Source organism: Aspergillus udagawae (genome assembly GCF_001078395.1).
Source record: "Aspergillus udagawae IFM 46973 DNA, scaffold_3, whole genome shotgun sequence".
Classification (NCBI taxonomy): domain Eukaryota; kingdom Fungi; phylum Ascomycota; class Eurotiomycetes; order Eurotiales; family Aspergillaceae; genus Aspergillus; species Aspergillus udagawae.
The window spans coordinates 587,207-610,482 of record NW_025091266.1 but is presented as its reverse complement, the minus strand read 5'-3'; the positions used below and the strand labels follow the sequence as shown (position 1 = coordinate 610,482).

General features: G+C 50.7%; 7 protein-coding genes across 7 annotated transcripts; 5 read left to right on the top strand and 2 right to left on the bottom strand.

The window, feature by feature from the left end:
• Positions 1–69: 69 nt before the first annotated feature.
• Positions 70–761, top strand: Aud_004070 (putative ubiquitin conjugating enzyme (UbcK); the record flags this gene model as incomplete). Its single annotated transcript, XM_043289012.1, has 3 exons — positions 70–176; positions 267–599; positions 656–761. 3 exons carry the CDS (start codon positions 70–72, stop codon positions 759–761), a joined length of 546 nt encoding a protein of 181 aa, XP_043144947.1.
• A 588-nt stretch (positions 762–1,349) lies between these two features.
• On the bottom strand, positions 1,350–3,131 carry Aud_004069 (putative CECR1 family adenosine deaminase; the record flags this gene model as incomplete). Its single annotated transcript, XM_043289011.1, has 2 exons — positions 1,350–2,950; positions 3,011–3,131. 2 exons carry the CDS (start codon positions 3,129–3,131, stop codon positions 1,350–1,352), a joined length of 1,722 nt encoding a protein of 573 aa, XP_043144946.1.
• A 2,555-nt stretch (positions 3,132–5,686) lies between these two features.
• Aud_004068 (NupC/NupG family nucleoside CNT transporter) lies at positions 5,687–7,706 on the top strand (the record flags this gene model as incomplete). Its single annotated transcript, XM_043289010.1, has 3 exons — positions 5,687–6,021; positions 6,110–7,358; positions 7,428–7,706. 3 exons carry the CDS (start codon positions 5,687–5,689, stop codon positions 7,704–7,706), a joined length of 1,863 nt encoding a protein of 620 aa, XP_043144945.1.
• A 973-nt stretch (positions 7,707–8,679) lies between these two features.
• Positions 8,680–15,306, top strand: atg2 (putative autophagy regulatory protein Atg2; the record flags this gene model as incomplete). Its single annotated transcript, XM_043289009.1, has 4 exons — positions 8,680–8,841; positions 8,945–14,245; positions 14,303–15,232; positions 15,289–15,306. 4 exons carry the CDS (start codon positions 8,680–8,682, stop codon positions 15,304–15,306), a joined length of 6,411 nt encoding a protein of 2,136 aa, XP_043144944.1.
• Positions 15,307–18,287: 2,981 nt separating this feature from the next.
• On the top strand, positions 18,288–19,629 carry Aud_004066 (uncharacterized protein; the record flags this gene model as incomplete). Its single annotated transcript, XM_043289008.1, has 3 exons — positions 18,288–18,708; positions 18,759–18,844; positions 18,892–19,629. 3 exons carry the CDS (start codon positions 18,288–18,290, stop codon positions 19,627–19,629), a joined length of 1,245 nt encoding a protein of 414 aa, XP_043144943.1.
• Positions 19,630–19,933: 304 nt separating this feature from the next.
• Positions 19,934–20,956, top strand: Aud_004065 (uncharacterized protein; the record flags this gene model as incomplete). The annotated part of the gene is made up of 1 exon (XM_043289007.1): positions 19,934–20,956. One exon carries the CDS (start codon positions 19,934–19,936, stop codon positions 20,954–20,956), a length of 1,023 nt encoding a protein of 340 aa, XP_043144942.1.
• A 124-nt stretch (positions 20,957–21,080) lies between these two features.
• Aud_004064 (uncharacterized protein) lies at positions 21,081–22,097 on the bottom strand (the record flags this gene model as incomplete). The annotated part of the gene is made up of 1 exon (XM_043289006.1): positions 21,081–22,097. One exon carries the CDS (start codon positions 22,095–22,097, stop codon positions 21,081–21,083), a length of 1,017 nt encoding a protein of 338 aa, XP_043144941.1.
• Between the last annotated feature and the right edge of the window lie 1,179 nt (positions 22,098–23,276).

The window sequence follows — 23,276 nt, the reverse complement described above, 5'->3', positions numbered from 1 at the left end:
AAAAAGGAGAGAATAAGAAGTCGAGCTCTCAGAAACTGTGTGTAGACTTCTGTGATCTGCGCGGCCAAGATGGACTACGCGATGGAGGATACTCAGAACGCCACGCCTGAAGCTCTCGAGGCAAGCAAGCTGAGCTCTGCCAGCCAAAGAAATGACACTCAAAGCGTGACAAAACGGTAGGTAGCATATCCTGTGAGCTGAATACGCTTTCATTGTGAACTCCAGCTGTTGCAGCTTGTACTAACGGGCTGTTCAACATCTTATAGCCTCCAAACAGAGCTGATGCAGCTGATGATGTCCCCCTCACCCGGCATCTCTGCCTTCCCCAACGCAGACGGCAACCTTCTCAACTGGACGGCCACGATCAGCGGACCCAACGAGACACCATACGAGGGACTGACCTTCAAGCTCTCCTTCGCCTTCCCTAGCAACTACCCTTACTCGCCCCCTACGGTTCTCTTCAAAACGCCCATCTACCACCCCAATGTCGACTTCTCCGGCCGGATCTGCTTGGATATCCTCAAAGACAAGTGGAGTGCTGTATATAACGTGCAGAGTGTCCTACTGAGCCTGCAGAGCTTGCTCGGCGAGCCCAACAAGTAAGCTTGCACTCATCACTAGCTATACAACGAGATTGATGCTAACTGGTAGATAGCGCGAGCCCTCTGAACGCCCAAGCAGCCGAGCTCTGGGATACAGACAAGGAAGGATACAAGCGCCATGTCCTCGCCCGGCACCGCGATATCGAAGATCTTGAGTGAAGCATACGGACAACTAGGCTATGTTCACGGCGTTTTCTCTTTCAGGAGAGATCAGGGCTTGGTTTCTGCATTGCATGATCGGAGGTTCGGTGCATTGTTTCTTTGGCGTCTTATCTGTCCCTAGGGCCTTATCGGCTCCGGGAGCAGGTTCACTGCATATTGGTACATTGGGTCTGGAGTTCATGCGCGTTGCTTTGCTCGTTTTTCTTCTCTGGATAATGTGGACCACAGTTCCACAGTATTGAGGAACGTGTGTCTCTGGATATACATACCCTGATTTTCTTTTTTGTGTCCTCTTGGATCAGTTTTCTATCTTTCGAATTGGACAGTTATACCTGAAGCGTATGCTTGAAATTCCCGACCTTGAACATCAACCCAATGCTCGGACAGTGACTGGTCGGAGGTATACTGCATCCAGGACGACACTGTACTACAGCTCGCGAAACGTCTTAATAACAAGCTTGCTCATACTCTGGGCCAATGTTCGTTGCCGTACGCGCTGCATTTGCCAAAAGGTATTGAGAGCTCAACCATATTCATGATACCCGGGTAGAGTGCCTATATAAACACCAAGTCTAAACTTTTGTCTTACTCGTCGACCTCTACATCCTTGAACTCCGCTACAATCCACTCGCAAAACGCCTGGAAATCTTCATACCATTCCCGCAGACGGGCGGCCTTCAGCCCATCGCCTAGAATCCCATCTTCGATATCCGAGGCCCACTCGGCATTCGATTGATCCTCATAACAGCTCCACCGGATGGAGTTCTCTACTATCATGGCGAGGCCCGTGAGGCCCATATTATCGAGGCCCTGCAGAGCCTGCCAGAAGTCGTGCGTTAGACCGTTCTTGCCCTGGCCAAGGATGGCCGGGTCGTCGTTGCAGAGGGAAACGGAGACGCCGCGCGCTAGCAGGGCGGGAAGCGGGTGCGATTTGATGGAGCTTGTGAGGCGGAGGATCTCGTTTGAGATTGGGCAGCATTCGATGAGGATCTTCTTTTCCTTGACGAGGTCAATGAGGAGGGGGTGTTTGTAGAGGGAGAAGCCGTGCCCGATGCGCCGGGTGCCGAGTAAGATTGCATCGAAGAGATTGTGGTCTGTCGCGTCGCCGTCGCCGAGGCACTCACCCGCGTGGAAGAAGAAGGGGATGGTCACCCCTTCCTCGACGCAACGCTTGCGGAACCAGAATAGCACCGGGACGAGGTCGACCAGCGGCCGGCCCAGGTCTTCTTGGCCGACGACGTCGAACCCGCAGATCACGTCCGGGAAGGCGAGTTTCGTCTCGATGCATTGCTTCATGCTGGCTGCGATGTCTTTGTTGGGCAGAAAGCGGAGTGTGGTCCAGATGATGCGGGCCCCATAGAATCGTCGGCCATGTTCGGTGCTCTTGAAGCGTTCGAGTTCTTCTTTGAAGACACGGCACCACTCGAAGTAGCCTTCCTCGGGCGTATCGCGTCCTTCCCGGCGGTACTCGAAGACAAAGGCGATCCGAAAGTCCACGTATCTGATTCCGTCGCTGGCGAGCTGCTCGAACATGCGGCGCAGGCATGCGCGAAAGATTGGTTCGTAGTTCAGGATGGAATTGATGACTGGGAACGTGTTTCGAAAGATGTCCCAGATGGCGTCTACTCCGTGATGGTGAAGGTAGGAATGTTCCGGCCCAAGAACACAACGACTCTTTAGCCACTCGCGGAAACCAGCCTCTCCACCCTTGGGAAACGACGAGGCTGCTTTTTGTAGAGATATCAGTCTTGAAGACTCGTAGGAAGACGTCCACATCGTAGGCTTGTTCTCTGATTCCTCCAATGGTTGAGTTGAAAACTGGAGGTAGAATGGTGCATCCTCAAGCTCCTTTGGGGTAATGAGCGGCTGTGGAGCAGCCATGTGTATTCCTGGGGTGGAAAAGGCCTGTTCGACCAGAAAATCAATATCGAACATGGCATCCATGTGAGCATGCAAGAGGGACCCTTTGGGCATCTTCTGCACGATTTTCCACAAGTCGGTGCTTTCCATGCGACCCCTTGCCAGATGGAACATCACCCCCGGGTAGAGAATCTCATCAGCTTCGTGAGCTTGCTCCTGGGACAAGCCCTTGGACCATACTGTCTTGAGCTCACGATCGCGGACCTTGGACACGATCTTGCATGCTTTGGCGGCCAGCGGGGAGAGGGCCTTGCGGAGATTGGCATCTATGTTGGCGATATTAACTCTTTTGGAATTATAACTCATATAGAAGTTGGAAATCTAACCATGTCGTTGCTTCTGTTCTTCTAGGACCAGCGCATCACGGCCCTTCAGATACTGCTGGATGAAGGGTTCCTCTACTTGAGGGATGCCTTCCTCCAGCTCCCACTCGTCACTTGAGCCCATGCTGGGAGGGCCTCACAAGCAGAATGTTCGTCTTTTTGATTCTTTTTTCTTTTCTGGTTCTCGAGATGAACCAAAATCCAGGACTATTCTAAACTGATAAAATTCGACAAGAACTACGGTAAATGGAGATGATGATTAACTGAAAATTAGCAATGCTGATCGCAGCGTGCGAGGGGCAGTGTTGGGGGATCGATAGCATTCCCCACTCTGGCTCCCCAGCCATCGCAGCCAATGTAAGGACCTTACTGAGACCGTTTTGGGCTACGTGGTGAGGATCCTCAACCTTAAGTTAGACTGTGTAAGCGGTTCAAATGTTTAGTAATCTCGTATAGATATGCCTGGAGATCCATGTTCAATAAGATGCAATGTAACGTTCTCCATCATTAGGAGAGTTGAGTTCAATGTGTTCCTTCTCTCGCTACAGAGAATTTTTTTGTGTAGAACACTTCGGCCTGAGTTTCTCGAGGATTAAAAGGACGCAACGCCATCGGTTAAGCACTATTCCCCGTCGGATTTCCATGCTAGCTTTGAAGACAATCCTGAGCATTCAATCTCAAATCAAACCTTGAATTATAATACTCCATGGTAACTTGAAAGCTGGAGAAACACGTGGTAGATACAGAGATGGTAAGGTACGTAATGACTACAGAATCCGGGGTGGCAAAATGTGATTGCCTGTGATCTCGCTCAGTTCCGAGGCCAGTTTCCTAGCCCATAGATTCCACTTAGCTACTTTTGGGTCTGGAACTTATCTAATAACAATGCGAACCTGGGACCACCCGTTATGGGTCAAATGATTCTTAGGGCTTTTGACAGCACAATAGTAAACAGCTGATAACCAGTGGTTTTCTCGATTGCTATCTGAATCCCTTATCATAAGGACCTGAAGACGATAAAAGTCAACATATTGCTCCTCGATTAAGAGAGCACAAAGCATCAAGCGCAATCATCTACAGAATAGGAGTCTCAATTCTTAGCTTCAAACCTCTCGGAGAATCCCTATTCATCGGAGATCTCCGATCTTATATTCCAGGTGTTCACGTGCCCAGGTGGCACAACCCTAAAATATCATGGCTGACAGGGGTGCTTCAGATCTCCATACACTCAGCTCAGTCTCTTGTCACAGAGTTGGTGATAACCAACCAAAGGGCAAGCTTATCATAAGGAAATGAGAACTTCCGAGGATGGTACCAGTAGCCTCCACGGGGTAACTGCGGCAATATTTGACCTAGTTAGTGCCGGGCATAAGATACCTATCCCAGTAAACGGGCCTATCGAGGTGTCATGGAAACTTATGATTCGACGCACTGGGCTTTTTCTGGGCTGTTCTATTTTTCTTTTTCAGTTCCCTGCTGTTTCCCGGGGCGCCGTTAACCATTCTGCTAGTTTAGTTAGTTTAGTTAGCCTGATCCATAGGGAGATACGTAGTCTGAGGGTGGCGGGTAGAATTTTTAGCTGCAACACCCCACAAGCTTTAGCCCTTAAGCCCAGTCAATGTCCACAGTTTCGCCAGTAAACGGTTATTTCCCACAAGCACAATCGAAAGCAATCCTCGGTAGTTTAACATGACGACAGGATGAGGTGTGCTGCCAGCTTTGTGTGGCAAGTGTCGCAGTAAATGTATCCTCAGATTCTGCAGTCTATCGGCCCGTAGAAAACACTCAACAGCGGCGAGTCAGGCTCCCGAATGAACGCTAAATTAAAACCAAGAGCTTGTACTGAGCCGTCAGAAGGCATGAGGCACACGACCGATGAACCGCGTGAGGACGGAGCGGAGAAAAAAAGCGCGGAACACGGCTACACTCGCTGATCAGCCGCCAATCTCCTTGCAGAACTTCCTCCAGACTTCGGCCCACGTCCTCTTTAGTGCTGTAACACTGGAAACTCTTATCAACCATCAAGGGCATCGCTGGGTCTTCATTCGCTACACAGCTGAAAAGTGAAAAATTATTATCGGGGCAAAAAGATAAGTGACCAGACGCCTCGACCTTGGCCTCATGCACAGCTATAGTGCTTGGTTCCTTGGCCACGAAGAGGAACAACTGTAGCCCGTCCAGTCCACCAACCCTCGAGAGAATTTTCTTTCCAGTTTTCTCACCCTGTTTTATCATGATCCTTGTCGGCGGCGAGCACTAGGATATTCCATCTTTGCTCAAGGGCATCTCCAACCCCAGGGCGGATCAACGAATCAATTGGATTGCTGGGGTGGCCAAATTCACACATTGCTGGAATATGCAATTTGTGTAATCTCCCCGCACCAACTTGTCTGATAAGAGAGAAACCCGAGTCGATCAATTGGGATCTAGGCGCAACGCTCGTCTTCTGTTGGCTTCAAAAGAGAGTTTGTCTCCTCTCTTGGTTTCTCCCTCTCCATCTTATCCGACAACTATCCCCGGCCCTATTCGAAGTTAAATTGACTTGGTTGCCGCCAAATTCTCCTTACTCCATCCTTTTCAGAGGTTCGCGTCTTTTTCTTCGGAGGAGACGTATTCAACACCCTGAAAAATTATCGCATTCTTAGAATTAGTGATTGTGCGATAGGAACAGGTCCACAAATGGCGGACGACAAGGCTATGGAGGTGAACGAGGCATCTCCCCACGAGATAATGCGACATGCAGACCCTGCGCTGGATCCCGCAAATCAACATCACCACGGTCATCCCCACCATTCGGGACTGGCCGAGAAGGGCCCAGACGATGATGTGATCTATGCCAAAGATGTCAAAGGCTTGAGTCAGGAACCGACTGTCGAGGACAAGCACTCTCATAGCCAGAGTTCGAAAGATCTCGAGGAAGCAGGTGAAAGCTATCCATCGCGGCCCTTATATCGCCGCTACCACAAGTACTTCAAGCATGTCTTCTACGCTGTCGTGTGGCTTTTGTTCACCGGGTGAGTTGTCTTCCCTTTTGACTGCACCGCATCTTCTTGCAGTCCTGTTTGATCAAAATCGAAACTCATCCGTTGTCGTCCCTCTTAGATGGTGGATTGCTGGTTTGATCCTCCATCGGTATGACTTGGGCTGGCTCATCCCGTTCCTACTGTACCTGTGCATTACCTTGCGGCTTCTTACCCTCTACGTGCCCGTGTCCATCGTGACCAGACCCACCTATTGGGTCTGGGACCATACCGCTCGGCCGTTCGTTAGCCTGATCCCCGAGAAATTGAGGATCCCCAGCGCGGCGCTCTTGACGATCGCGGTCATCCTCGTCGGCTCATTTGCATCGGAAGAGACGGCCGATAACACCAGAGCCAACAGAGCTGTCAGTCTCTTCGGACTTGTCGTATTCGTCTTCGCCTTGTGGCTTTCGTCGAGAAACCGCAAGAAGATCGTCTGGCACACCGTCATTGTAGGAATGCTGGTGCAATTCATTGTTGCTCTCTTTGTGCTTCGTACCAAGGCCGGTTACGACATCTTCAACTTTGTCTCGACGCTGGCCAGAGAGCTGCTGGGCTTTGCCAACGACGGCACTGAGTTCTTGACGGAGCCTGGCTTCACTGACAAGCACAAGTGGTTCTTGGTGACCGTCATCCCGGCTATCATCTTCTTCGTATCTCTTGTGCAGCTCCTGTACTACTCTGGCGTCCTGCAGTGGGCTATCGGTAAATTCGCCGTCTTCTTCTTCTGGAGTATGCGGGTCTCTGGGGCCGAGGCCGTCGTGGCTGCTGCCTCCCCCTTCATCGGACAAGGTGAATCGGCCATGCTTATCAAGCCGTTCGTGGCGCACCTTACCATTGCCGAAATACACCAGGTGATGTGCTCCGGTTTCGCTACCATTGCAGGCTCCGTACTGGTCGCCTACATTGGAATGGGCGTTAACCCTCAAGCGCTGGTTTCCTCGTGTGTGATGAGTATCCCTGCTTCTCTGGCCGCATCCAAGCTACGTTGGCCTGAGGAGGAAGAGACTCTGACGGCTGGTCGTGTCGTGGTGCCCGAGGACGAGGAACACAAGGCTGAAAATGCGCTTCACGCTTTCGCCAACGGTGCCTGGCTCGGCATCAAGATTGCGGGTACGATTGGGGCGACGCTCCTCTGTATCATCTCCTTCGTTGCCTTGATCAACGGCCTGTTGACCTGGTGGGGACGCTACCTCAACATCAACGACCCCCCCTTGACCCTCGACCTGATTCTTGGATACATCTGTTATCCCATTGCCTTCCTTCTCGGCGTCTCCCGCGACGGCGATCTGCTCAAAGTGGGCAAACTGATCGGTGTGAAGCTTGTCATGGTAAGATTATATCCTCTCACCTTCCATTCACCTTCTGCAGGGTGGAGACACTGACGCAATTATCCTCAGAACGAATTCGTCGCCTATAGTGACCTTCAAACCAAGCCCGAGTATCAGGACCTCTCCGTTCGGTCTCGGATCATAGTAACGTATGCTCTCTGCGGTTTCGCCAACATTGGCTCCCTGGGTAATCAGATCGGTGTGCTCAATCAACTCGCCCCCCAACGTGCGGGCGATGTGTCCCGTGTGGCAGTTAGTGCCATGATTACCGGCGCCCTGGCTACTTTTACCAGTGCGGCTATCGCGGGTCTGCTGATTACGGATGAGGGCAAGTACCTTAGTCATTGAGGATGAGATGTGTATCGTCACTTATTGCCTGCAAATCATGGGAACTGTATTTTTATTATGTTCATTTTGCGAATTTTCATGGGACAAGCTGTTAAATAAGCGTGTGGATTCAATCTCCTATATTCGGAATAAGTAATGCCATCATGGGCTCTGACGATCCAGATCCTTGTCACCAATTCCCTTCAAGAGGGTCACTCAACCGGACGTTTCACCGTTCACAAAGCTTGAGGTAGGGCTTGAGGGCAATTCTTATACCCATGAGGCACCATAACCACGTGATCATGAAGAGGACAACGCCAGCGAAAAGGAGAATTCAGTAATCTGTGAGCCAGCTAAAGAGGTGACGAATGCGAGAGACATGTTGAATAAATAAATAAATAAAACTCTGGATGCTTACGCGATTTAAATGTTTTTATTTCATCTGTGAGTCACAGCACAGGATGTCGGGGAGCTGATATGGGATAGCTTGGTGCTTGTCCCAAAAGGGCATAATATGCCATGTTCCCCAGGCATCAAATCCTTGGCGTGTCCGAGGACTAGAAGATGGGCAAGGGTCTTGGAGGTACTCCGTAGAGCCGACATCACTTGCCACTGTTGGTAAGCGGCAAAATAGTATGAGTACAGAGAGTTCTTCGACACCCTCACAAATCTCATAATCTTTGTTTGGAAGCAAAGGGACTAAGACAACTCAGTATCTCCAGGAACCATCAACAAACGCGCACGTTGTCTGTGTGATTTGGCTCCGCCTTAGCTCCGCCTGACTATTGCGGTTGATCATCGCTATCTGCTATCAGCCCCCCCAAGAACGTCATCCTATCAATCTGTCAATCAACCCTCCGCATCAACTCTTGCCTTTGCGGGATTCTCCATTTACAGAACCGACTTCAACACGATCATCTTCATTTATTATGTCCCTGCCCCGATGACATTCGAAACTCCTAGATGAGCCGTCGGTTGGCTCCTTTCGCCCAAGATGGCTTATTTCTTGCCCTCATTCTTCCAGAAACGGTTGCTCAGATATGCCTTGTCTCGGCTCGAGCTTGTTGATACCGAAGCACTAGATTTAGATAGTCTGGGAATCAGATGGGGTCAACGAAGCACTGTCGAACTTCGGGATATAGGACTGAGGCTTGAGGTGAGTTCATATCGTCGGCAGGCGTCGCATAATACTAGACAACTCCACCTGCCATGAGCTCAGTGGACGATGTATAACTAACAACTATGATATTTTCAAACAGAAACTAGCTACACTTCTTCAGCTCCCCGCCTCGAGTGAATTGCTGAGCGCTAAGGTCCAGTTTCTAAAGATCACCGTCCCTGCCGATATCTACAGTAGCGGTATCATCTGTGAAGCTAGTGGGATCGATGTGCATCTCCGACTACCATCAGAAGAATCTTTTCCCTCAGCAAAGGATGGAAATCAAAATAATCGAAAGCTATCTCAAGCTGGTACCCATGACTCTAGTGGCGACCACATTCTTCCGACTCCGGCCGATCTTGCGGAGTCGTTCCTCGATGCTGAACCGAAAGAGGAAAAGGAGGAATTACAAGCTGCTATCACGTCTCGATCACAGGTGTTACACCGTACATCAGCGTCGATCAGCGACGATGAGGAGGAACTTGGTCTAGGAAACGAGGGTGTATCGCTGCCCAGTTTTGTTGCTGCGTTTTTGAAGGGAGTCGCAGAGCGCCTGCAGGTCAGGGTCGACAATGTTTCAATACGAGTTGATATGGAAACGAAGCAGGAAGGGGTCGTCAAGAGAGAACCGGAGAATAAGCCTGATATCGTGACAGGACTTCTTACTGTGCGGGAGGTCTCGGTTGGTGCCGTGAGCAGCACAACGTCCAGTTCTGAGGAAGACAAACATTCTCGTAATAGGAACCGGCCCATCGTTATTTCTGACATCAACATGGCTTTGATCTCTGAACCGATAGTTTTCTCGAATTATTCCCGTTTCGCACCGCCCCCTTCGCCGACTACACCCGTGCAGCCAAAGTCAAGCGAGCCTTCGAGCAGGATTCCGTCGCCCTTGCCCGGGCACGCATCCGATGCGGACTCTGCCCTAGCTATGACGCATTCTATAATCTTGGAACCGCCGCAAGAATCTTCGATTCAAGATATAGAAGAACCCGGTGTGGGTCGAATGGAAGGGTCCGGCTACACATACGATGGGCGGTTTTCTGATGCCGATACCGATGATGAGAATCGAAGTGACGGATACTTAGAAGACTCGCAGCAGTTCTTGGATGATGATAAATTATTAGACAACCCTGCATATCTTGACTCTGTCATCGACTCCCAGTTACACGACGATGATTTAGAACCACCAGAGGGCCTCGTACCTCAAGATGATCGATTTCCTCCCAGCAATGACACCCCGCGCCCTCGGACACCTGAGATGCCCATGCCCCGTGAGACTTCACCGTCAGACATTGACTCAGGGCATGCAGTTCCCTTCTCACATTACCGTGATGGATCCTTCATGGACAGATCCCCGCACGACAGTCAGCCTTACCTCGAGACTGATCACGTTGTAACTCGTGATGTCTCACATGGTGCCTCCTCATTTTCAGGATTCTTACCATCGAGAGAAAATTCAGACAGGCAAACAGCGCCTCCTTCTGAAGCAGATAGCGTGGGCTCAACCGATTTTGCCAATGGCGGCGGACTTTCCGAGTCCAAGTTGTTCTCAAATGAAGAGGCTCAGAGTATGTACATGAGTGCTATCAGTCAAGGTTCAAGTAGAAGTTTCGTTCCAAATATACCAGGCGCTTGGGATCTGCCGGAGTCGACAGTTGTCCGAGATGTGCAGGCAGGAACGCAGCTCACAGACGCGGCAGGTGAGAAACACGACGTGCAAGAAGAAACATCGATATCTACACCAAAGCTCACTGCTCAGGCAGCCTCAAGGCTTATGGAGAAGCGGTCATTTGGCGAACAAAGTGAGTCCCCGTCTGAGGCACGGGGACCTGATTTGACACCGCTCTCACCTACGATGAGCAAGCTTTCAGATGTTGCGAAGCGGTTTCTCAGTATTGATCGAATATCGATATCGATTCCTGTTGATGAAGATAGACATCATACGGATGATACTGTCCGTTCAGCAGACGTAAACTCCGCAAGTGACAGTCTGAAAGACTCAGTAGCGCATTCTGGTCATTCATCAGCTGAACCCGAATTGCTCTCTTCCGCCGTGTATGCTTCCGCACGGCTTCGCAGCGACTCAATCAACTCGGCCACTTCATTCGAGGGCACCCTGCCCAGATCGCCACCTCGTCAAGCGAACAAGGCGGACCACGGTCTCATTTCGAAAACTCAACCGGGTGGAATTGCTGTTGACATATCATCCGTAGATGTACGATTTGATAATGCAATTGGGTGGCTTGTTGTCAAGGCCAGCCAAAGGGTTCTTCACGCCTTTGGTGCTGCCGGGGATGTCTCCAGTGGGAAACCCGCGCCAGATTCTGTGCAGACACGGCACAGTCTCGCTCTCACGCTCCATAACTTTTGCATCAAATACGTCGATCACGTTCCCGGTCAAACATACGCTCTCAACGACTATGACCCCCATTCCTCGTCACTTTTCTGCTTGCCCCATGAAGATATTATTCTACGAGCGACGGCATCAGGTCTAACGGCCCGCTACTTGGCTGATAAAAAGGTTACAAAGTTTGGCCTACACGTCTCAAAGTTCGTACTCGGCTTCGCCTCGGATGACTTCATCTCATTCAGTGAAAGCTTGAAGATGCGGGAGTCAACGAGAGATGTCCTGTCACCTGTGAATGGCGATCTCTCTCTTTCTCTGACCAAGTCTTCCGACTCTGCAAGCCTCACCATTAGAACACTTCCTCTCCGGTTACATCTTAATGTTCAGCGCCTGGAGGAAGTCTTCGGGCGGGTTGGCGGCCTCAGTACAATCCTGGAGCTCGGAAATTCAATCTCCTCTGTCTCAACTGGTAGAAACATGAAGACAGATTCTCCAAGGCGGGCTCGTGGCGTGCATTTCGAAAGCTCACCGCCGCCTGAGAATAACCTTCCAGCCAATCCCCAACTCTCCTGGAAGGTGAACGCTCGAGTCGGTGGAATCGTCTTCGATGTCGCCGGTGAGACACATTATCTCAGGTTGAAAACGACAGCCGTCAAGGTTGTCAGCCGATTCGAGGGTATAGGCGTGCAGATTGACAAAGCCAAGTTTAGCGGCCCGTTACCTCTCGACGACTCAAGAGATGCGCCCGCAAAAATCAATCTGAGCAACATCCGCGTGGAGTATCTCTACTCCCCCAAGGAACCCGATCTGGACCGGCTACTGGCAATAATAACACCGTCGAAAGACAAGTATGACGAAGACGATGACATTATGTTAGACACGCTGTTCCGCCAGCGTAGACAAGGCTCCGTTCTCCGTACTACAGTCGCGGGTGCGAAGACCGTCGTCTCGCGCACCAGTGACCTCGAGTCACTTTCTCAGCTTGGAGAGGAATTGAGCAGGTTGTCTACCGTCGCAAAGTACCTACCTGAAGATGATCGCCCTGGCATCCTCACCCTCACTCTCATTCGTGAGCTTGAATTTCAAGTCTACCTGGGAGCGCCTGTCGGAACTATCACGTCGTATCTCAGAAACGCTGAGGCTGCTTATATCAGCATGCCGTCTCTCATTGCTGCGCAACTGGGGACGATCAAAGTCGTACGGAACGGGAGTGAGGAGCTCGTAGGTGAAGCACTACCGGCGAACGGGAGCCAGCGTCAGAACCAGAGCCAACTTCCAATACTGATGGCTCGCTACATCGCCGATGAGATGGATCCGACCATTAAGATCAAATCTCACAATTTGCGCGTTGAATACACCATACCGTCCATAGTTGCGTTCCTTGGGCTAAGTGGGGATCAGACGACAGGAGATGTCGCTGCGAATATGGCCAACTCTTTGGCCAATATTGCCGAATCGCCGCACTTACAGCGGAATGATTCTGAAGACTCAATGGGATTGAGAGACCGGCAAGAATTCGCGAAGCCAAGGAGGCTTGCATTTGCCCTACGCGATTGCGTCCTTGGGCTGAACCCCCGCGGTACAGCGGCGAAGGGACTGGTTGTTTTAACGAATGCTAAGTTTTCAGCGGCTATTTCCGACCATGGGTTTTCGGAAGCAATACTGGATCTCAAAAAGGCGTCCATCATGGTCATTGATGATGTCAAAAATATGGGTTTGGCGGAAAACCTTCACCGTGGTAGGTCAATAATTTCGCAGAGCGACCAAATTCAATCCTTCATTGATATGGGCTTTGTCCCAGTATCTTCCATATCGTCGGCAATGGCCACAGTCAAATTGATGCAGGTGGATGATGACGGGACGAAGTCGTTAGACGTGGAGCTCAAGGACGATTTATTGATACTTGAGACCTGTGCCGATTCAACGCAGACCCTCATCAGCATCATAAATGGATTGCAGCCTCCAACCCCGCCAAGTGTGGCCATCAAGTATCGGACGGAAGTTTTGCCTATAGAAGATATGCTAGCTTCGTTTTCTGGGGACGCATTCACCATGGATTCACGACCTGAGTATGCAGAGATTCCAGAAACTCCCACCATGGTTGAGCCCGACGACGGAGGCCCACGCATAGAGGACGAGCTTGAGTATGTGAGCGACTTTTATCCGATGAAGTCAGGGCCAGATAACCTGTCCCCCAATGAGAGCGCAATGCGGTCGGAGTCGAATGATCTTTTGGACAGCTTCCATTCGCAGTACTATGTATCCTCCAGCGTCTCCGATCTCGAATTCAAGGATGACCATTTCGCCAAGCAGTCTCCTGTAGGAGGTACGGCTCATCGTTGGGATTCGACTCAGAACACATATGGTTTAACCGACGACTCAAAGATCCGTAAAAGTCCGCTGCGGATCAGAGTCCGGGATGCTCATATTATCTGGAATCTGTTTGATGGCTACGACTGGCAGAGAACCAGAGATACAATTTCTAAAGCTGTGAAGGACGTTGAGAAGAGAGCCACGGAGCGGCGTGCGCGAGCCGGTAGTCGGACCTCACCGGGTTTCGAGGAAGAAGAGGAATCGGTTATCGGCGACTGTCTGTTCAACTCCATATATATTGGAATACCTGCCAACAAGGATCCTCGAGAGCTTCGCAACGATATCAATCGTAACATTGACGATCTTGCCAGCGAGACAGGCAGCTACGCGACAACTACAACTGTCACTGGGGCCACGGCACGTCAAGGCCAGTCGCCTTCGTATAGAAGGAGATTGAAATTGTCTAGGAGTAAATATCATAAGATGACGTTTGAGCTGAAAGGCATTTGCGCAGATTTCGTCGTCTTCCCCCCTGGTTCTGAAGAGACACAGAGTTCGCTCGACGTTCGTGTGAACGACTTGGAGATCTTCGACCACGTTCCTACATCGACATGGAAGAAGTTTGCGACGTATATGCATGAAGCAGGCGAGAGGGAAAGTGGGGCCAGTATGGTCCATTTGGAAATGTTGACTGTGCGGCCTGTTCCAGAGCTGGCAGCGTCCGAGCTTGTTCTCAAGGTCAGCACTTTCTTGCCCACGTTATGTAATCTGAACAGCTGTGTTAACATGTTACAGGCAACTCTTCTCCCCTTGAGACTGCACGTTGACCAGGATGCCCTGGACTTTATCTGTCGATTTTTCGAGTTCAGGGATGATTCTGCACCTACACCGATTTCAGCAGCCGATGTTCCGTTCTTGCAACGAGTGGAAGTCAACGCTGTGCCTGTCAAACTTGACTTCAAGCCCAAGCGTGTAGACTACGCTGGGCTCAGATCAGGCCGGACAACTGAGTTCATGAACTTCTTTGTCCTTGATGGCGCGGATATGGTTATGCGGCATGTCATCATTTACGGGGTGTCCGGTTTTGATAAACTGGGTCAGACACTCAATGACATATGGATGCCAGACATCAAGAGAAATCAACTTCCGGGTGTTCTTGCTGGCCTGGCGCCCGTCAGATCTCTAGTCAATGTTGGAGGCGGTGTTAGAGACCTCGTCGTGGTTCCTATGCGAGAGTATCGCAAGGACGGCCGGATCGTCCGAAGCATCCAGAAAGGGGCGCTCGCTTTTGCCAAGACCACGTCCAATGAACTCGTCAAGCTTGGTGCCAAGCTTGCCATTGGCACTCAGACGGTTTTGCAAGGAGCTGAGGAGTTGCTGACCACACCGACTGCGCCGACACTAGGTTCCGAAGAAGACATGATTGACGAAGACGAGGCGAATAAGATTTCGCCCTATGCGGATCAACCGGTGGGTGTCATACAAGGCCTCCGGGGTGCGTTCCGCGGCTTGGAAAGGGACTTGCTTCTCGCAAGGGATGCCATCGTTGCTGTTCCTGGCGAAATCGTAGAGAGTGGTAGCGCGAAAGCTGCGGCTAGGGCTGTTTTTAAACGTGCTCCAACCGTTATCCTTCGACCTGCGATTGGAGTCTCCAAGGCCGTTGGGCAGACGCTCCTCGGGGCTGGAAACACTTTGGACCCGAGCAATCGCCGAAAGGTAGAAGATGTAAGTGTCATGGTGAACTATGTCCATCCAATATGCTTGCTGACTTTTCTGCTTAGAAATATAAACGCCATTAAGATTGTTGATCATGTCGGGCAGTTTGACCTTACTTTGCGCTATTTTGACCAAGATGATACCTTATTTTCATTGCTCATATCTCAGACGAGCCGTCCGTGCCGTTATGTTATGACTATTACTTCTTTTCCTGCTATATATCCCCCATTGCCAGACTGCTTCCCGGTACATATTGATTAGCTGACAGGCGGGCCTTTGAGATCAGTGCTGTCTACGAGGATGAATGACCTGAGAAATGTTCACGACTTTGTTGAGATTCCCATCAAAGCATAGATTGGTGTTGGGTTTTTTGTCTACTAGCCTTGCATATGATGAACTCGAAGCGATTTGCTAATCTTTTGAATGAACTTGAATGAGATTGCCTCATGCTGTCCTAGCAACGAAAGGGGTTCTTAACGAAGAGGATAGGCTCTGTAGATGTGCGCGATCACTGGGGCCTGTCATTCTTAGCAACCCGGTAGATTCTTAGAAAATACAACCGAAGCCTTTTCTATTCGCCTTCACAGTTACACGGACACAACAATGCCAGAGTGTCAGTGTGGTTCGCTCAGCCCAACGAATCCCTCTTCTGGGCCGTTCGACATGTGCCGCCGCCAGACCCCTTCAAGTTGCATGTCAGACAATAATATCGTCATCGTCATCATCATCATCATCAGTGTCTTCCTATTGAAAAGTCTGTAGTAGGCCAGGGCCCGCAATCAAGACTACCGCAAGGGCAAGTGACGAATAAAATCCCCAGTAGCGGATTTCCCCTCCCGATCCCTACCAGGAGGCTTAACTCTGTTCGTTTATGGGGTGTTGCAAGGCCAAACTGAAACAAAGATGGCTTGCAGTTCCTTGCAGTGGCACTAGCAGAGAGACCAGTGATCGATCATCGTTGATCGAGGGTCAAGTGGATCATCATCGACAGGGAAAAGAAAAATTTGATGGGTCATCTGGTGTGACGAGGGGGTGGTTGATTCTGCTTCGGCATTGGGGCCACGTTTCCTGGTGCCCAACCAGGAGGGTGTGGGAACTGTAAACTGTACCTTTAGTCTGTGGTGGTTGTGATGGTCGTCCATTTGAAGTTGTGAATTTCAGTGGATGACGGTTGATGGGGAGGATCATAGATGACTGGTCATCGCTGTTTTGGGTGGGTTTGAGGCTGTCGATTGGACGCGGCCGATTGGGAGGTTCGAGTTCGTTTTGGGTTGCATGTGCTCTAGCCTTTTCGACTGCTGATGCTCTCAGGTATCTTCAGCCTGATGTGGTGCCGCTTTAGCTGCTGCAAGTCTCTGTGGGTTGTGGGAGGATTGATTGAGTGCGTGCAGGAACTGAATACTACTGAGAATACGTCCAAGATTACACACCTGGGGCTAAACTACCATGGCCTTCACCTTCAGGCAATTGAATGATAGGTTTCTTATGTCATGGTGCCGCTGTGTTCACTTATCTCAATCAAAGCATCTGCTATCACTGCGAGTCTCTGACTCTTACCTATCAACGTCCCCCTTCTTGATGAATTGCCAGCTTCTCTCCTAGATAGAGATCATAGGGAGCTTACTCACTCTCGTCAACATGGAGACTACGGTCCATATACTATGGAGAAGACGGCCCAAATGGCATGCTGGATCAAAAGCCAGTCAGTTCAACCCTCCAGCCTGGCTGATAGGACACGACACTAAGTACTACGTAGCATATCCACCTCAATCAACTCCTTTGTGTCCCAACGGGTGACAAATCATAATCATATTTGTTAGATGGATGCCATCCTATTGACTGTACCTAAAGACGCATTCCCCTTTAGATGAGAGATGTTTCGGCCACGGCGAGAATGCAACTCTTATGCATCAGCTTACTGTTATCATTCTTGCTGTGTTTCTGGCTCAGTAAAGTTGGAATCCTTTTAACACTAACTGGCTAATTTGTATAGAACCAGCTGAAACCACTTCAGTGATGAAACATTAGTGGCATGATCGGAGCAAGGGATTGAAATACTTGCCCCATTAGAACTGTCATCACTGGAGAACAGAGAGATATGAACTTCTAACAGATATGCTTATTGTGATATCCTTGCTGTGGTGATTGCATTGGATAATGCTGTGACATGCTTGATTCTATAATGGAGGTGCCCAGGGTAGCTCTTTGATTTCTTCCAGGGGGATGTAAACATGAGGTTATGAGCCACTTTAAGTTCTAGAGTGTGCACATACTTCTGACACTTTCAAGCTCTATTACTCCAAAATCCATGGCAATGGCAGCATCCTTTAAGAGAAGGTAGCGGATTGGGCTCTATTGAGGGATGTCAACCCTTGAATCTATGAGTGATGCTTTAATCTGCTCATCTGTGAATCCTCCTTTATAATCCAACCAGGAGCAATCACCGGTAAGCCAAGTAGTGTTAACGGCAGCAGCTTTAGTAAAAGACACTCTGAGCGCAAGACACATAGCTGTTATTCTCTCCACAGTAAGTTAAAATCACTATCAAATCTACCTAAATATGTAAAGGGGCTGCTGCATAGTGTGCGTGTTTATTACTCTGAGTAAGTGGGCCTAATCCATCTATGTGGCGCCCATAAGCAGCGACAGGGCTTCCTTAATGCAGAAGAAAATCAATACATGCTGGTTTTTTTTAATTCCATGATTTATTGATTTTGGCCTGGCAATGTGACGTTTGCTGGTTTCTTTTTTTGTCCAGGGCCCTTCTGTCTCTTCTTTTTATCTCTTACAACCTCTTCGTCCCCCTTTCTTCTTCTCTCCTTTTCTGTTTATAGTCTGAGTCTGCCTGCAGAAGGCCAGAACAATAATGTCTCTTGTTTTGTCTTGATTCATGGCTCCAACGGTCGGATTATGTCCTGGCCTCATGTACCTGTACTTGTACCTTCAATGCCATCAGACAGTGGCCTTGTTTAATTGACAGGCTCTCTATTATCGCTCCTTTATTTCTAAGGTGTTTTCTCAGCGGGACAAACGCATCTCTTTACCTTCAAAAAGACAAGCAATCATGAATCTCGATCATGACCATCAAACCTGGCAAAGCGGTTGCCATGAACCTCTCCAACTCCATCCACCACTAAAACAGACTCTCGAATCTCCAACTCTGGACTCTCCTTCTTTTGCATCGACCGCCTTCGATGCCGCAACGCCGAAGCCGGGATATCCGGGGGCATTATCCCTGCACCACTACCGGAGGTTTCTTTCGCAGGATGACGGCTTCATCGCCCTCAATCGCAACGGAGGGAAGACCCTACGGCGTAAAAACGCAGCTTTGGATCTGAACAAAAGCCAAACGAGCTTGACGCCTCCATTGTGTTCGTTTTCAGTCTCGTCTGCGGCATCGAGCCCGCCTCCGCTGTCTCCGTCATATACGCCCAGTCCCGTCTCATACCGAGGTGAGAATGGGGCTGGGCTTGATGAATCACTCCGTACGAGTTAATCCGCTGCCATGCGGTGTGAGATATGCTAATGGATGTAGTTTCCTTTCCATCCAGTTTCTCAGATATCAATATTTCAGAGCAAACGCTCCGTCCAAGTCCCGTACATAGCCCTCATCAATTGCTGGTGAGTTGCTGAGAAACCACGCCCTTAACTGAGCTGACAAGATATAGGAAACTTTCCGAGCTAGGCTCGCCCGGTTCCCGGAGCCAGAGCCGCAGGAGCAAATATTCAATCCCAGACATGCCAAAGCCCGCTCTGATTCGATGCTGTTGGAACTGCGACGGCCGACCGCCACAGTTGAGCACCAGGGGACCTCGTTCGAGATCCTTAATCCGCATGAATCGTTGAAGTTCGCCCGCATTGTCTCGTACATTGAAGACGTGGACAATTCGTCCATCACAGACGACCAGCGGGACTCGTTCAACGCACCACGGCCTCAGAGCGAGACTTTGATCTTGGAGCATGACGAAACCATTGAGGCAAGCCATGACCACAAGCAGGACCATGACCATTACATATCCGACGCCGACGAAGAAAAAGCCCACTACGACCTCATCGGCGACATACCGTATCACCCTATGCCGTCCATCTCCGAACGATTAGAGGGAAATGAGACCGATATCCCGCAATCTCACAAGTGGAGTTCGCCTCCGCAGTCCAGGCCGATGACGGCGCAATCATACGGAAGTGAGCTCGGGGAGCCGGGGTATTCAGTTCTAGCCTCCTACGATGGGACGGGATGGACGGGCACCACGGACGATATTCTCGCGATGAAGTACGAGGAGATGCAGCGGAGCGAATGGACCAGGGGGTCTTCGTCAGATCGGAAGAAGCGCGGGAAGCGCAATCCGCTTAGAAAATTACGCAGCTTTGCTAGTGCCCTGCGGAGGGGCCGGCTTTTTCGATGATAGCGTCGACAGTGTGCTGTGTCAGAGACACCGCGGTGTGAGTGGGTTCCTATATGACAGCCTGGAGCTGGTCTCTGTTTCATTGCGATAGATTAGCCTGATATATACTTTAATTTTCTTCATCGTTCGGTGTGGGCAAGGTGCACCTCAAGTGAGGGAGGTCATGCAAGCGTCGCCATTCTGACGTAGTTACCAAGCCCTGGGTTGACCATCATGAATATACCATATACCCTATAGACGAAAACCTCGGCCACTCACAGAGACATCCCTCAGCTCGAAGCGAACACCGTACTGGCCCCAAAATATGGAAGACCACCCGACGGCCCTCTCCATCATCCAGACCGAAAACCTCACCCACGCCCTTCCGGACAAAGTCATCCTAATCACAGGCTGCTCCTCTGGCCTCGGCGCTGCAACCGCCCGCGCTCTCTCCAAAACAAACGCAACCCTTTTCCTCGCCGTCCGCGACATCCCCAAAGCCCGGCACGTGTTGGCCGACCTCCTCGCCCCTGCGGCTGACTCTGACTCTAGCTCTGACTCTACCCCTGCCTCTGATGAAAACAGCAACCCCTCATCCCCCCAGGGCGAGATCCGCCTCCTCCACATGGACCTAGCAAGTCTCTCCAGCAACCGGCAAGCAGTGAACTCATTCCTCTCGCAAAGCGACAAGCTCAACGTGCTAATCAACAACGGCGGCGTGATGGCCACACCAGAAGGCCGCACAGAAGACGGCTTCGAAATACAGTTCGGGACGAACCATCTCGGCCATTTCCTGCTGTTCGAGCTGCTAAAACCTATCCTGCTGCGGTCTGTGACTCCACAATTCCACTCGCGGGTGGTGGGCGTGACGTCGTCAGCGCACCGGAAGAGCGGGATTCGGTTCGGGGATCTGCAGTTTGAGTTGGGCGGGTATGACCCCGCGCTGGCGTATGCGCAGAGCAAGACGGCGAATATCTATATGATGAATGAGATCGAGAGGCGGTTTGGGGGGCAAGGGCTGCACGGGCTTAGTGTGCATCCGGGACTTATTTTCACGGGGTTGCAGAAGTTTGTGGATGACGGGGTGATGGAGGAGTGGCGGAAGCCCGGAATGAAGCCGTATCTGAAGACGGAGGAGCAGGGGGCCGCCATGGTTGTGGTGGCTGCTGTGGGGAGGGAGTGGGAGGGTAAAGGCGGAAAGTATTTGGAGAATTGTAGAGAATCGGAGCTGGCGAAGCCGGGGTTTCGCACAGTTGATCCTGGGTATGCATCCCATATTTGGGATCAGGAGAGCGCGGAGAGACTGTGGGAGGAGTCACGACGGTTGGTTGGGTTGCGGGAGGATTAGGACGAGAGCGACACATACGTGAGAGCGAAATGAACAAATTGATACGCACTGACAAAGTATATACAGGCCGGGTATCTATCTCAATATGTACAGTAGAAGGGAAAGTCTCTCAAGGGGAAGTAGATCAAACAGTCGACTGCGGTGCCTTTTCAACCACAGAAGCCAAGGCAGCGCTGACCAGACTCTTCCTTCTCAAGCCTTGATCGCTTTTCTTGCGGTAATCCCGGCTCGATGACAGGCAGTAACTCTTTTCGATACGGTGAGATGAAGGAACGCCAGCAGTGCTTTTCCGCCGGTCCCGATGCTCAACCCCTGATGTATCAGAAAGGCCAGAAGTGGCGGTTATTGGTCGATAGCGGCTCCGGCTGAGCGTGACAGCCCTCCTACGGGGCGACAGCTGCGGAGGAAGTGAGCTTGGATGACAATCGTCCTCGTTGGATGGGTCGACCTCCAGCGGCTCATCTTCGGATATAAGAGCCCGTCTAATGGCTTCGATGTCCGATGGATTGCATTGCAGGCGGGAGATATGTTGTCGGTGTGCCCGGATGTTCATCGTAGTATCGAGTCCACAGTTCAACAGGGTTTCGAGAGCCCCACCCTGCGATGTCAAGTCCAGCGGGGCGGTCATGGCTCCCAGAAAGGGGGATTGTTGATGAGGTGACAATGACGGTGAGAGAGAGGCCATAGATGCCGAGTCACAATATCCCTCGTCGTCATGGTCCGTGTCCGGGGGTGTCAGGAAATACCCATGAAATTGCCCAGATGCTGACCCCATATCCGACACAGACCGGGGCGTTGACGGCGAGGTGGTCACGTCGTCAGCTTTCTCCTCCTGAGACTGACTCTGGATGGTATGCTCATGGAGCTTTCTTGTCAATGTGCTAATGGAAAGTCTCTTGCCGTCGTAAGCGGAGAACGGAACAGAGGTAGGCGGCTGAGGGGAGCGGAAGTGTGATGATCGCGAACGATGCAAACTCCGGGGAAATTTATGCGACGACGTCGATCTCGGTGAGGGGCACCGAGAGGACAATGGTGAGATCATAGAACCATCACAATCAATCATGAGTCGATCGTCCCCGTCGAATGCCAGCCGAGGAGGTCTGGTGGACGACGGTGAAGAGAAGGAAAAGTCCTCGAACATGACGTCGTGCTCAACCTTCGAACCGGCTGTAACGGGCGTTGTAATGGCCTGTTGACTTTATATATGCCTAGATCGTCTGATGGCGATGAGTGCTGAGTATCACCGGGATTGAAGTATCAGGCGGCAGCGCGTCTCGGGACAACTTATAAAGCGAGGGACTACCAAGATTGGCCACTTCGGACTTCTCCCGTACCGCTGCGCTGCGGGAAAAAGAAAAACCACGCTAGACAGGGGGAAAAAATGAGAAAGGTGAAAAGGTGAAAAGAGTGGTACTGGGGCGTTTAAGGCTGCTTTAAGGCCGCCTTAAGCCACAGAAACGTCCGAACCCTGGGGCAAAATGAACGGAAGAGGTGAAGGCAGTGGGGAATCAGTGGGCGGCTGTGACGGTGTCTCACCGGCGGAAGGAGGATCACAGGCTGATGGTTGGTGGGCAGAAGAAAGGCACCCTCCGGCTATCCATGGCTCAGTAATTAAGAACCAGAAGAAAAGAATTGAGAAGAAGACACACAAGAGATGATAAGGGAGTCTCCTTTGCCCCTTTTTCTCCATATTTTATTTATGAACACTTTGTATCTAAATTGGAATCGGCACAGGAAAAGCCAGAGAGTTCTCCGTGCACTTCATGTCTCAGGGGCCCAGACTCGCTGACTCAGCTAGCGTCCTATTCGCCACTCTTTCTCAAGTTATTATCCCGTAGTCGGTCTCTTCATAAAGTGGCCCTACAGGTTTGACGGAAGATGAATGAGACTACGATGGGCCTGACGATGCTCCGCCTTTCTATTTTGAGTAGTCGTTTCTTGTTAGGTTCGATACTTCGGAACTGATACCGACACGCAAGTTACACTATGGCGATAGACGTTGCGCACGATTCAATATATTGAAGTGATTCCTCATCTGTGATGAGTCCATTTTGGAGGACTAATTAAAGCCCGGAGATCGATATTTATGCGATCTAGAGACATATCTGCAAGGCTCAGGGAGACCTACGTATGCCATATGTGATCCTCAACGGCTTCGCTCAACCAGTAGTTAGGATCAACTGCATGAGTGTCCAATTCATTTGATGTCCTGAAGAATTCAGGAGGAACAGACTCCTCGTCTGACTTGCAGGCTGAAGATCGATTGATGGGATATCTATGATAAAGCCGTCAGGGCCAACTACGACATTGGCTTTCCATA